General features: G+C 51.7%; 1 protein-coding gene across 1 annotated transcript; it reads left to right on the top strand.

Moving 5' to 3' along the window:
- The first annotated feature begins 3,807 nt into the window (after window positions 1-3,807).
- Window positions 3,808-13,250, top strand: Sh2d7 (SH2 domain containing 7). Its single transcript, XM_013011952.1, has 6 exons — window positions 3,808-3,983; window positions 5,676-5,765; window positions 8,288-8,453; window positions 9,776-9,988; window positions 11,373-12,032; window positions 13,195-13,250. The coding sequence occupies exons 1-6, from the start codon at window positions 3,808-3,810 to the stop codon at window positions 13,237-13,239; spliced, it is 1,350 nt and encodes a 449-aa protein (XP_012867406.1). The 3' UTR covers window positions 13,240-13,250.
- Window positions 13,251-14,327: the final 1,077 nt, after the last annotated feature.

The following is a 14,327-nucleotide window of genomic DNA, read 5'->3' as shown; positions in this document are numbered from 1 at the left end:
GTGGTAGAGCGCTAGCCTTGAGCTGAAGAGCTGAGGGACAGCGCCCAGGCCCAGAGTTCAGGCCCCATGACCGGACCCAAAAAAAAAAAGTCTTACAGACTTTCCTAGCCAGCTTCAAACCATAATCCTCAGATCTCAGCCTCCTGAGTAGGTAGGACGACAGGCGTGAGCCACTAATGCCCGGCTGCTGACAACCTCTCCATTTTTGTCCATGAAGGAACAGAGACAAACACACCCACAGAGACAGCAAATGAGCGTTGCAGGTCACTCTGACTCTAGATCCTGGAGCCCCTTCATCATTTTCCCTCTACTTCACTCTGGAAACTTAGAATGGGGGGGGCACAGGCTCCCTGAGGGGGGATTTTCTAGGCTCTGTATCCAGAAGGTGACCACAGGTAATGAACTGACCAGTGGAAAGAGAGTTTTGTCCAGGCCAATCTGGTGGTCACCCCACCCAACCCCACACACCTGAGCCTGGTCCGGCATTTTCTGTGAGTGTAAATATAGACTTCGAATTTGCCTAACTTACGGAATCCTCAGCCCTGATCCGTGGCTATCCTGGGTTCTGGCCTCTTTTTCTACACACAGCCTTTGTCTTCTTATGCAAATAACCCAGGTTCTGCCCATAGAAGTTTCTAGGGCAAAAGGGAGGAGGAGAAAGGAAAAAAAAAAAAAGCCTTATGGAAACTCTTGCAATGCATTTCTTTGTATTTGCATATTTCCAGGACCACACTTTGGCAGTGAACTGACTCTGGGCTGCACCCCAGTAACCTCAGCCTCTTTTGAAATCTATGAACTTTTGGTCAGGAAAAAATACATATTAATCTCTCTCTCTCTCTCCCTCTCTTTCTCTCTCTCTCTCTCTCTGTCTCTCTCTCAGTCTTGGGGCTTGAATTAAGGGCCTGTGGTGCTGTCCCTTAGTTTTTTTTGCTCAAGGCTGCAGTTCTACCACCTTGAGCCACAACTCCAAACTTCCAATTTTCTGGGTGGTTCTTTGAAGATAAGAGTCTCACCTCTTTCCTGCCCAGGCTGGCTTTGAACTGTGATCCTCAGATCTCAGCCTCCTTAGTAGCTAGGATTACAGATGTGAGCTACTAGCACCTGGCTATATTTATTCTTCTTTTTTATTTTATTTTTTTAAGTATTGGGGATTTAACTTGGGGCCCCAACCTTTCAAGAAAGGTGCTCCACCACTTCATCCACACCTCTAGCCCCCCTTTTTTGTCGATTGTAGGGCTTGAACTCTGGGCCTGGGTGCTGTCTCAGCTCTTCAGCTCAAGTCTAGTGCTCTACCACTTGAGCCACAGCACCACTTCTGGTTTTCTGGTGGTTTATTGGAGATAAGAGTCTCACAGACCTTCCTGCTGGGGCTGGCTTTGAACCAAGATCCTTAGATCTCAGCCTCCTGAGTAGCTAGGATTACAGGCATGAGCCATTGGCGCCCAGCTTAGCACCTTTTTTATACTGATTATTTTCAAGGAAGGTTCTTACTTTTTGACTCAAGTCAGCCTGGAATGCAATCTGCCTATTTGTGCTTCTCTGATTCACTGCGATGATAGGCATACATAATCACATCCAGTCCCTGGTTGAGATGGAGTCATACACACTTACTTTTGCTCTGGCTGACTTTGAACCATGATTTCTTGATCTCTGCCTTTTAAGTAGTAAAGGTTACAGGCTTTGTCCACCTTACCCAGCTCTCAGAAGAGAATTTTCAATGCACAAAAGTAAAATCCACAGATGGACAATGGTACTCTGTTACAGGAAAGTAGCATTTATCAAAGTATTTGGGATAGAAAATAAGATGTGTTTCTGTGGTAATCTCAGATGATGTCAAATTATTATAATTGTGAGGTAATGATGAGCAAAAATATCTCAAGATATCTGCCATAGCTATAGTGCAATAAGAAAATATCTGTGTGTGTGTGTGTGTATACTGGGGCTTGAACTCAGGGACTAAGTGCTGTCCCTTAGCTATCTTGCTCAAGGTGATGTTCTGCCACTTAAGCCACAGCTCCACTTCCAGCTTTTTTTTTTTTTTACAGACTTTCCAGCTGGGGCTGCCTTTGAACCTTGATCCTCAGATCTCAGCCTCCTGAATAGCTGGGATTTAACAAGCTTGAGTCACCAGCACGAAGCTTCTCTGTGGTTTCTATTGGTGACCCAGTAACCAGAGCAGAAACATCAAGTGGGGCTTATTCATCGTGTTCAAGGAAGGAAATGCAGAGCACCAATGTGTAACTAGAGAACACATGCCAAGCAACCTCACAGCTGTTTTACTCTTCCTCTCCATCCCCCACATCTACAGAGTTCTAGAAACCCCCATCCTTGCCAGTTCCAGCAGGCCTGATTTCCCTGATTGTGGCAGCAAATACAGAAAAGTCTCCTGGTTGTCAGCCTGGGTTGGCTTCCAACCATGATCCTCAGCTCTCAGCCTGCAGAGTAGCCCAGATTACAGGTGTGAGCTGCCATGCCCAGCTCATGTACTTGCCCTTATTCTGATATTATCTGCAGCATGTCCCTCATGCTCCCGCAAAGCAAATATGGTTAGCCCTTGTGTAGATGTAGAAGACATGGCTCCGAGAGGAGGTGGAGCCGAGGGGTGGGGGTGGGGTGCAGGTTTGCTCCATGCTTTTGCCTTTCCTCAAAACCACATGCATTGCACACACCCCCAAACACATCCCTATCGTGATTGGAGATGACTCATGATGAAGTTGTAATAACAGTAATGATGATGATGATGATGATAATTACCAACACTCTGTGTTTTAAAGACTTGCTAGCTAGCATGGTTCCGGTCATCTTCACCATCAGCATTAAGGCAATCGCTTTGCTTATGTTGTTCAAAACCCTTGTTCAAAGGAATTAACTCATTGACCCTTCCTAACAGCAAACAGGTGGCCATGGCGGCGCCGATGTGGTTGGTCCCGCACAAACCAAGCTGTGTTGGAAGCTGGGTCCTCAGGGTAGCAGTGCTGGGAGGTGGGGGAGACCTGTAATGGGTGGGGCCTCCCAGGAGGCGGGTCATTGAGAAAGCAATTAACATAGCTCAGCCTGGCACCAGTCATCCTAACTACTCAGGAGGCTGAGATCTGAGGATCATGGATGGGGGTTCAAACCCAGCCCCAGCAGGAATGTCTGTGAGACTTCTCTCCAAGTAACCACTAAAAAAGCCAGAAGCTAGAGGTATGGCTCAAGTGTTAGAGCGCCAGCCTTGAGAGAAAAAGCTAAGGGGCCACACTTAGGTCCTGAGTTCAAGTTCTAGCACTGGCACACACACACACACACACACACACACACACACACACATAGAAGACACACAGCAGTTTGTGTGTCTTGATGGCCTCCCCTCCCCCCCTGCTGCTTCTGCCCCTCCATTCATGTTTTCTTTTTTTTTGGGGGGGGTGTCAGTTGTGGGACTTGAACTCAGGGCATGGGCACTGTCCCTGAGCTTTTCTTACTCCAGGTGAGCGCTCTGCCACTTTGACCCACAGCACCACTTCTGGTTTTCTGGTGGTTCATTAGCTATAAGAGTCTCATGGACTTCCCTGCCCGGGCTGGCTTCGAACTGCGATCCTCAGATCTCAGCCTCCTGAGTAGCTAGGATGACTGGCATGAGCCACCAGCACCTTGGCCATCCAGATGTTCTGTCCCCAAGGTATTATAGGAGAAGCAGGTGCCAGCACAGGGGTGACAATGGGGCTCCTGTGTGCTGTGGGAAGGTGTGGTCCCAGGCAAATGAGCTGGAGCACCCACAGATATAAAGGATCCTTGTAGGTTCTACCTCCACCCCCAGGACTGGCCAGCATGGAGGGCAGCCTGGAGCAGCTCAGTCTGGGGAGTCGGTCTGAAGGATGGGGAGATAAGGAGTCTGTGGCCGAGCTCCGGGAGCTGGCGGTGAAATGGTTCATGGAGACGCAGGCTCCGGTCATCCTGCAGAACGGGGTGCTGCCCCCCTGGTTCCACGGCTTCATCACCCGCAAGTAAGGTTTCATCTCCCTGGAGCTGCTGTGTCTGCTTGGGTAGAAGAGATGTCCTTGGCAGGCCCTGTAGACTGGACAGTGTCTGGGGGCGTGAATTCAAGTCCTGCGGCACAACCCAGGTCCAGACCCAGATAGACCGACACCTCAGAGCTGCCTCGCTCACACCGATTTTGTGTGAGTTTTTTGTCTTTTTTATTCTTGTTGTTTTTGTTTTTGGTGCTAGTGCTAGAGTCTGCACTCAGGGCCTTGTACTCTTGCTTCGATCCTTCATTCAAGGCTGGCACTTGACCACTTGAGCCACACCTCTACTTCTGGCTTTTTGCTGGTTCATTAGAGATGAGAGTCATACATATATATATATATATTTTTTTTCTACCAGGGCTGGATTGGCTTTTAACCAGCATCCTTACATCTCAGCTTCCTGAGTAGCTGAGATTACAGGTGTGAGCAACTGGCACTCAGAATTTTTTTTTGTTCTCTTCTTCAGTGCTGGTCATAGAGCTTGAACTCAGCCTGGGTGCTGTGGCTGAGCTCTTTTTGCTCAGGGCTAGCACTCTACCACTAGAGCCACAGCACCACTTCTGGCTTTTTGTAGTTAAGATAAGAATCTCAAGGCCTTTTCTGCCCTGGCTGGCTTGGAACTGCCATCCTCAGATCTCAGCCTCCTGGGTTACTAGGATGACAGGCGTAAACCACTGGTGCCTGGGTCACTCAGTACTTTTAATACTCTATCTGTGGTCTTTTTTTTAAGGCTGCCCCTTTTCTGGTCAGCAGGGCCCAAGAGTCTTAGGTTCAAGAATGGCTATCTCTTCCTCTTGCCCTGTGCTGAGTGGAGACCTTGGAGAAGGAATGAGGGGCCAGGCCAAGGAGGGCTTGTCTCTTGGCTGGCTGCTGTTGGGGGGGTGGGTGTGTGGAGAGGAGGGTGGAGCCGCTAAGCTATGGGACAGACAGAAAGAGGCCCAGTTGAGCACACTTAGACCAGCTGGATGCCAGTGGCTCATGCCTGTTATCCCAGCTACTCATGAGGCTGAGATCTGAATATCATGGTTCGAAGCCAGTCCAGGCAGGAAAGTCCCTGAGACTCTCATCTCCGATGAATCACCAGAAAACCAGAAGTGGCGCTATGGCTCAAAGTAGTAGAGCGCTAGTCTTGAGCACAGCAAGCAACTCTTTCTTTGCAGGAACCTTGTGCAGTATGCATGGCACACAGGTGTAGGTAGCAATCCCAAGGGGGCGTTCCCTCATCCTCCTTTTCTTTTTTTGCTGATCCTGGGGCTTGAATTCAAGGTCTTGCCATCATGCCTGGTTTTTGTTGGTGTTCAAGGTTGGTGCTTTACCTCTTGAGCCACACTTCCAGCTTTTTTTTCTTTTTGCTTATGTGGTGCTGAGGAATCGAACCCAGGGCCTCATGCATGCAAGGCAAGTGCTCTACCACTGAGCCACCTTCCCAGCCCACACTTCCAGCTTTTTGCTGGTTCATTGGAGATAAGAGTCTCCCAGACTTTCCAGCCTGAGCTGGCTTTGAACTGTGATCCTCCTATCTCAGCCTCCTGAGTAGCTGGGATGACAGATGTGAGCCACCAGCACCCAGCTTCCCTTCCCGCCCCTTGTCTTAGAAGTCTCCAGTTGTAGCTCAGTGCCGGTGGCTCAGAGGAGTCCAGGCCCTCAGTTAACGAGCCGTGCTCTGCCCAGACAGACGGAAGAGCTCCTCAGAGACAAAGCTGTGGGCTGCTTCCTCATCCGCCTCAGTGACCAGGCCACGGGCTACATCCTGTCCTACAGGTAACTGGGGAAACAATTGGGAGGGGGCAGATTGCCTCAGGCACCTGGCATGGAGCCTTCTCCATGAGCCCAGAGGTCCAGCAAGCCCGCACAGCTCTGCTTGTATTGGTGGGCCCTAAGAAATCCCTTCAGAAAAGCACTGACTAGCAGGGCGCCAGTGGCTCACGCCTGTAATCCTAGCTTCTCAGGAGGCTGAGATCTGAGGATTGTGGTTCAAAGCCAGCCCGGGCAGGAAAGTCTGTGAGACTCTTATCTCCAATTAACCACTAGGAAACTGGAAGTGGCACTGTGGCTCAAGGGGTAGAGCGCTCACCTTGAGCTGAAGAGCTGAGGGACAGCGCCCAAGCCCAGAGTTCAAGCCCCACGACCGACCAAAAGAAAAATAAAATAAGAAAAGCACTAACCTATGCCAGGAATCATCCAGAAAGGTTATTCCTGGAGGTCAACTGGGACCCAGGGGACAATGCCCTTCTCAGGGGCAATTGACAGCTGGGGCAGGCTCCCCACAGAGGAACTTTGACCTCAGGAGAAAAGGAAAAAGCAGCATGTAAAAAAGGAAAAAGTAGCCGGGCATCCGTGGCTCACGCCTGTCATTCTAGCTACTCAGGAGGCTGAGATCTGAAGATTGCGGTTCAAAGCCAGCCTGGGCAGGAAAGTCCGTGAGACTCTTATCTCCAATAAAACCTACCAGAAAGAGCTGGGAAGGTGGCTCAGTGGTAGAGCGCTTGCCTTGCATGCCTGAGGCCCTGGGTTCGATTCCTCAGCACCACATAAGCAAAAAGAAAAAAGCCGGGGGGCTGGGAAGGTGGCTCAGTGGTGGAGCGCTTGCCTTGCAAGCTTGAGGCCCTGGGTTCGATTCCTCAGCACCGTATAAGCAAAAAGAAAAAAGCCAGAAGTGGTGCTGTGGCTCAAGTGGTAGAGCGCTAGCCTTGAGCTGAAGAGCTCAGGGACAGCGCCCAGGCCCAGAGTTCAGGCCCCACGACCGGACCCAAAAAAACAAACAAACAAAAAAACCAGAAAACCAGAAGTGGCACTGTGGCTCAAGTGGTAGAGTGCTAGCTCTTGAGCAAAAGAGCTCAGGGACAGTGCCCAGGCCCTGAGTTCAAGTCTCACAACTGACAAAAAAAAAGAAAAAGGAAAGAAAAGAAAAGGTGTGATTGTGGTGGGGAAGATAGAGGTAAGATGTTGGGTCCTAAAGCCAGGCACTGGTGGCTCACATCTGACATCCTAGCTACTCTGGAAGCTAAGATCTGAGGATTGTTGTTCAAAGCCAGCCCAAGCAGACAAATCCCAGAGACTCTGTTCCCCAATTAACCAGCAAAAAAATACAATAAAATAAAGCCGGAAGTGAAGATGGGTTTCTCTTGCTAGAGACCAGCTATGAGCACAAAAGCGGAGACAGTGAGACTCTGAGTCCAAGTGCTCATAGTGGCACACACACACACACACATACTACACACTTCAGGCTCCTGGGAGAGAAAGAATAGCAGCTGGGAACAGCCTCAGGGCTCAGACTGCAGGCATCTGCTCGGATTCCTGTTTTGCTGGAGCCAAGTGCCTAGAGAGGGGGCTGGAAATCAGCCCAGAGGTATGGGGTGAGGAGGCCCTGCCATTGGCTGGATGTGGGGGAGGGCGGGGCCTGAGGTCTGAGCTAGGCTGGAGCATTGGGAATTAGGGTCTTGTGTTTTTGCCTGGACTGGTCTCTGACTTTGATCCACCTACATCTGCTTCCCAAGTAGCTGGGATTGTAGGGGTGAGCCCTTGGACCCCATGGTAATCACGTTAAACATAGTTCTTTTTGTTCCATGAAATGCTGAGGTAGGCATTTGTAAACAAATAACATTTTTTGGTGTGTGTGTGGGGGCAAATCTGACATTTGGTGCCTTTTCTTCCCATTTGTTTGCTCAAGGCTGGCACTCTACCACTTGAACCAGGTCTCTAGCCCCACCTTTTGCTAGTTGGTTGGCAATGGAGTCTTGTGAACTTTCCTGCCTGGGCTGGCCTTGATCCTCGATCCTCAGATTTTAGCCTCCTGAGTGGCTAGGATTACAGGTGTGCGCGCCACCCATGCCTAGTTTAAAATGAGCATTTTTCAAAAATCTTTTCTGCCTTAGGCTTGGCTTTGCTTTTTTCTTTTTTTTTTTTTGTCAGGGGGCTTGAGCTCATGGCCTGGGCTCTGTCCCTGAGCTCTTTTACTCAAGGCTAGCACTCTACTACTTTGAGCCACAGAGCCACTTCTGGTTTTTCTAGTGGTTCAATGGAGATAAGAGTCTCACAGATTTCCTGCCGAGGCTGGCTTTGAACCTTGATCCTCAGATCTCAGGAGTGAGCTACCAGCGCCTAGCTCTTTGGGTTTGTTGTTGTTTTTCCTTCACCTAATGAGATCTTCGGTAGAGTGCCAACGTACAACAAAAGAAAAAGATATCCAAATGGGGCTGGCTCCAAGAAATACAAGCAGAGGAGGGGCACGGGGTTGGGGACAGCAGCCTGGGGTGGGGGACAGTGTCTGTGTCTCTCCACAGGGGCAGCGATCGCTGTCGCCATTTCATCATCAACCAGCTGTGGAACCGGCGCTACCTGGTCTCTGGGGACACCCTCAGCCACCGCACCCTGGACGAGCTGGTGCGCCATTACCAGGAGGTGCAGTTCGAGCCATTCGGGGAGACCCTGGCTGCTGCGTGCCCCCGGGTAGGCCCTCTCCTTTCCCTGGGGGTTCGGGTGGCAGGGAAAGGTGTCCAGACCTGGGTGGGCATCCTCCGAGGGCAGGCCTTTCCTGGTCCTATGTCCTGCTATTCAAGGAGGCTGACCGTGAAGTCACCATCCTGATGTTCAAAGTGGAGGCAGGTGCTGAGCACTGGTGGCTCACGCCTGTCATCTCAGCTACTCAGGAGGCTGAGATGTGAGGATCAGGGTTTGAAGCCATCCCAGGCAGAAAAGTCTGAGAAACTCCAATCTCCAATAAAATACTTAAAAAAGCCAGAAGTGGAGCTGTGGCTCAAGTGATAGAGTGCAGCCTTGAGCAAAAGACGCTCCCTGAGTTCAATCCCTAGGACCAGGAAGGAAGGAAGGAAATAGGAAGAAAGAAGAAAGAAAAGATGGATGGAAAGAAGGAAGGAAGGAAGAAGGAAGCCAGGTTCAGTGGCTCAGGCCTGTAATCTAGATACTCAGGATACTGAGATCTGAGGATCTTGGTTCAAGGCCAGCCTTAGCAGGAATATGAGACTCTTTTTTTTGGGGGGGGGTCCAGCCATGGGACCTGAACTCTGGGCCTGGGCGCTGTCCCTCAGCTCTTCAGCTTAAGGCTAGCGCTCTACCACTTGAGCTACAGTGCCACTTCCGGCTTTTTGCTTATGTGGTGCTAAGGAATCGAACCCAGGGCCTCATGCATGCAAGACAAGCACTCTACCACTGAGCCACCTTCCCAGCCCATGGAATGTGAGACTCTTATTTCGAATGAACCACCAGAAAACTGGAAGTGGTGCTGTGGCTCAAGTGGTAGAGCACTAGCCTTGAGCTGAAGAGCTGAGGGACAGCGCCCAGACCCAGAGTTCAAGCCCCACGACAAGAAAGAGAGAGAGAGAAAGAAAGAAGAAAGGAAGGAAGGAAGGGAAGAAGGGAGGGGGAAGGAAGGAAGGGAGGGAGGGAAAAAGAGAGAGAAAGAAGGAAAGAAGCCTGGGAAGGTGGCTTAGTGGTAGAGTGCTTGCCTAGCATGCATGAAGCCCTGAGTTTGATTCCTTAGTACCACATACACAGAAAAAGCTGGAAGTGGTGCTGTGGCTCAAGTAGTAGAGTGCTAGCTTTGAGCAAAAGAAGCTCAGGGACAGTGCCCAGGCCCTGAGTTCAAACCCCAGTAATGGTAAAAAGAAAGAGAGAAAGAACGAAAGAAAGAACGAAAGAAAGAGGAGAAAAGAGAAGGAAGGAGGGAGGAAGGGAGGGAGGGAAAGGGGGGGTGAGGGCACTGCTGGCCACAGGTGTCTGATGTGGCACTTTCTGCGTCCCCCCTGCCCCAGCTGGAGGACAAGGATGTCTATGATGCTGTCACCCTGGGCCTCCATCAGCCCAGCGTGGGCCCGGGCAGTCCCTCAGCTCTAGCGTCCCCTGTGGTGGCCCCCGACAAGCCGCCCAGCCCACGGCCCCCTGCCAAACCCCAAGTGTCCTTCCTACACTCCAAGAAGAGCGTGGAGGCCAGTCCTCAGGCGCTGGCCAAGGAGGAGAGCGTGGAGGTGAGGAGGATTCGTTGGGGGAGGTGGCATCACACCACAGGCAGGGCTGGAGAGGCCATGCTGAGGCCATGCTGGCCTGCTGGGTACCAGGGGCAGAGACATGTAGTCCTGGCTAGGAATCACTCACAAGGTTGCCCTTGGCATTGGTTGAGTTTGTTTCGAGCCCGGCTGGGCCACTTTCTTACTGTGTGACTTTGACCAAATGAGGTAACCTCTCTGAGCCTGTTTACCATGCCTGAGCTTCTTGCAAGAGAGAATGCTACTCTGGGTACCAGTGCTTTTGCCTGTAATCCCAGCTACTCGAGAGTTTGAGAGCTGAAGATTGAGGTTCAAAGCCAGCCCGGGCCAAAAAAAAAAAAAAAGTCTATGAGACTTTTATCTCCAGTAAATCAAAACAAACCAGAAGTGGAGCTGTGGCTCAAATGGTAGAGCACCAGTCTTGAGTAAAAAAGCTAAGGGATAGGGCTGCGAAGGTGGCTCAGTGGTAGAGCGCTTGCCTTGTATGCCTGAGGCCCTGGGTTCGATTCCTCAGCACCACATGAGCAAAAAGAAAAAAAAACCAGGAATGGCGCTGTGGCTCAAGTGGTAGAGCGCTCGCCTTGAGCTGAAGAGCTGAGGGACAGCGCCCAGGCCCAGAGTTCAGGCCCCATGACCGGACCAAAAAACAAAAACAAAAAGCTAAGGGATGGTGGTTAGGCCCTAGTTCAGACATCAGTACTGGCACCAAAAAAGAGGTGGGAGTGGGGGAAATTCTTTTATGATGGACATGAGTGTGGGCCACTCTGGAGGAGGAGAGAGCCCTTAGGGGGTGGGGCTAGTGCAGGTGGGAAAAGCAGCCGGAAGTGGAGCTGTGGCTCAAGTGGTAGAGCACTGGCCTTGAGCATAAAAGCTCAGGGACAGTGCCCAGGCCCTGAGTTCAAGTCCTGGGAATGGCACAAAAATGAAAAATAAATAAGTAAATTCCTAGGATCACAAAAGCCGGGCGGGACTCTGAATGTCATATGCCCACCCTTGTTTGGAAAAGTGAGATAAATTGAGGCCAAGCCAGAAAGTTCAGCCAACTTGAAGATGTCTAGGCAATCTTCATTGGTATTTTCGCTTGTTTGCTTGCTTGCTTGTTTTCATGCCGAACTCAGGGCCTTGTACTCTTGCTTAAGTCTGGCACTCAACCACTTGAGCCATAGCTCCTCTTCTGGCTTTTTGCTGGTTTGTTGGAGGTAAGGTTCTCACAGACTTTCCTGTCCAGGCTGGCTTTGAACTGTGGATCCTCACATCTCAGCCTCCTGAGTAGCTGGGATTACAGGCATGAGCTACCGTACCTGACTCACACCCCTCACTTCTGCCTTTAAGACATTCTCCCTTCCTCCCCCTTCCCCACCCCCAGGCCTCCACCAGGATGCCCCAGCTCCCCGAGAAGAGCGCCTCTCTATTGGAGGAGCCTCTTGCTGGTCCCAATGACATCATCTACGTAGACATAAGAAAAATGAACCGCGCACGACCAGGCCCAAGCCCGGAGATGTCCAGCAAACATGGGTCACTTCCAACTGGTAGCCAGGCCTGCTCTCCTGGCCGAGAGACCCTGAGAAAACTTCCAGATGGAGACCAGAACAAGGCCGAGGGCCCAGACCAAGGTCATCCAGCGTCTCCTGCGTCCTCAGGATTCGTTCTGCCCCCCAGCTACAAGGCCCTGGGGCCCCAGGTGGCTACAACCTGGAGGCACAGGTTTCTGAAGATGAGTCCGGAGGCCCAGCCCAGCCCGGAGGACGGCTCTGCAGATGCCTATGAGCTGGTGCAGACGGGCGGCCTCCAGCAGGCCTGGGACCCGGCAGGTCACAGAGGCTGTACCTACGAGCAGATTCCAGCCTGCTGGAGTCCCCCTGCCAGGCAGCCCCAGCTTCCAGCCAGTACCCCCTACAGCAAAGTGTCAGAGCCCTCGGACTGTGGCTATGAGAGGATCTTTGGGGCCCCAGGGGTCCCTGGGCCTGGAAATACCTACGAGCAAATCCCAGCAGACAAGGCCAAACAGTCCAGCCGGATATCCAAGGTGAGGGGGGGGGGGGGGGGCCTCAGGCCACAAGCTAGACAGGTTACTAGAAGCACCTAGAACTTTCCAGGCCTGCTGCTGGTGGAGGCGGTGATGGTGGTGATGAGAGAAATTGCTGCTAGGTTGGGGGTGTGAGGTAGCTGGTATTTGCCTGGCACTGGTGCTCACGCCTATCGTTCTGGCTACTCAGGAGGCTGAGATTTGAGGAAGCCAGCCCGGCACAAAGGTCTGTGAGACTCTTCACTGAACCAGCAAAAAGCTGGAAGGGTGGTATGGCCCAAGTGGTGGAGCACCAGCCTAGAATAAGAAGGCCAAGGGGAAAACTCAAGGCTTTGAGTTCAAACCCCAGGATCCAACACACACACACACACACACTCACACACCCCCCCACACACACCCCCCCCACACACATACACACACACACACACACACACACACAGTCCTCTGGGGACTTCCAGAGTCCCATTCCATGTTTGTTTTTCCTCTGTGTGTGTGTGTGTGTATGTCTGTGTTTCTGTATCTGTGAGTGTGCTGGTCCTGGAGCATGGGCGCTCTACCATTTGAGCCACGGCTGCACTTTGGCTTGGTGTCATCCATTGCGATCCTCACATCTCAGCTTCCTGAGTTGCTAGGATGACAGTCCTGAGCCCGCTTAATCCTCAGCTCCTTTTGTTGTTTTTCAGGGCTGTTTTATTTTTGTCAGTGGTGGGGCTTGAACTCGGCCTGGGTGCTGCCCCTTAGGTTTTGTGGCCTACCACTTGAGCCACAGATTGGCTTTTTATCATTTTGCTAATTAATTAGAGATAAGAGTCTCATAAACTTTCGTGCCGGGGCTGGCCTCGAACCGCGATCCTCAGATCTCAGCCTGAGTAGCTGGGATGACTGAGCACTATTGCCCAGTACCTGCCAGTTCTTTTCATACTCCTCTTCTGCCTCCTTTTCTTAGCCAGAATGAGGTAAATTGTACCTCTGTGGCTGCAGATGGAGTTTCAGACAATGGGGGAGGTGGGGGAGGGGGGGGGGGGGGTAGGAGGGAGAGGGCACGAAGGAGAGGGCACAAAGTCTTATTTCCTGGCACTGGGCCACTGCGGAGGGTCTCTGAGCTGGAGTCTTTCCTTCCCCTTTGGAGAACCCGCATCCCAATACCTGCTTCCTCCCACAGCCTGACAAACTCCGGAGACTGTTTGAAAAGAAACACAGATTCTGATGCAGGCCCAGCGTGCGGGGTCCTGGTGCCCAGGCAATGCCAAACGGTTCAAAGGCTCCCCACTCCTTGGAGGCCGTCATGCCCATCCTCAGACCCAACCAGCCGGGATGGAACCAGGCTCAGGAGACACAGCCAGAGACCTGGAGCCTGGGGCCACCCGTGACCCTTTCCTGGATGTATGCTGCTCCTCCAGGACCTCCTGTCCCGTGTGATGGAGGGACTATGGCCAAAGGAGAAAGGGGACTCTCCAAAGCCATGGATCAGACAAGTGCACACAGTTCTGGATTGGTTGACTGAGCCTGCATCCCACCATGAAATACTTGCCAAGTGTGTGGGCCAAGGAAAGACTTTTTTTTCTCTTTCCTAACTTGACAAGTGACATCACACAACTGCTTTTGATAAACCAGGGGGAGGGCGGGGGGGGGGGCGGCTCATGCTTGTAATTCCAGCTACTTGGGAAGCTGAGATCTGAGGATGGCGGTTCAAAGCCAACCCGGGCAGGATAGTCTGGAGGATTCTTATCTCCAAGGAAGGAACAAAAAGCCAGAAATAATGCTGTGGCTCAAGTGGTAGAGTGCCACCCTTGGATGAAAAAGCCCAGAGGGATAAAAACTCGGTCATGAGTTCAAGGTCCAGGCCTGACACAAAACAAAACAAATACCAACAAAAACTGAACAAAATTGCTCTGGAAAAACCAGACCAGCTCCCCTCCTGAGAAAAACCCAGAACGTCCTGACCAAAGCCTCAATTCTGCTCCTGCCTCAGTGGGTAGGGAGGCCTGTGGCCTTGACTCTGGTCCCCCAGAATTGCCCCACCAGCTCCTCCCTGCACCCCAGCCTCCATAAGCTAGGCAAATCCTAGCCCAACCCTTTTGTGCTATAGATGAGGACCCACACCTAGTGAGGGCCTGGTCAGAGACCCTCCGTATGGCAGTCTGGCCGGGCGCCATGGCTCACACCTATCATCCCAGCTACTCAGGAGGCTGAGATCTGAGGATCACATGATCAAAGCCAGTCCGGGCAGGAAAGTCCGTGAGACTCTTCTCTCCAATGAGTCACTAGAAAAACAGAAGGGGCTCAAGTGGTAGA

Source organism: Dipodomys ordii, unplaced genomic scaffold (assembly GCF_000151885.1).
Source record: "Dipodomys ordii isolate 6190 unplaced genomic scaffold, Dord_2.0 Scaffold15, whole genome shotgun sequence".
Classification (NCBI taxonomy): domain Eukaryota; kingdom Metazoa; phylum Chordata; class Mammalia; order Rodentia; family Heteromyidae; genus Dipodomys; species Dipodomys ordii.
The sequence above is the reverse complement of the archived record's forward strand: the minus strand, read 5'-3'. Positions and strand labels throughout refer to the sequence as shown.

What these genes read in the sequence shown, in the direction of transcription:
- Sh2d7 (XM_013011952.1), top strand. Translation starts at nt 3,808, where the DNA reads ATGGAGGGCAGCCTGGAGCAGCTCAGTCTGGGGAGTCGGTCTGAAGGA. An exon ending in GGCTACATCCTGTCCTACAG is followed by an intron (nt 5,766 to 8,287) that starts GTAACTGGGGAA and finishes GTCTCTCCACAG; the next exon opens with GGGCAGCGATCGCTGTCGCC. An exon ending in TGGCTGCTGCGTGCCCCCGG is followed by an intron (nt 8,454 to 9,775) that starts GTAGGCCCTCTC and finishes CCCCTGCCCCAG; the next exon opens with CTGGAGGACAAGGATGTCTA.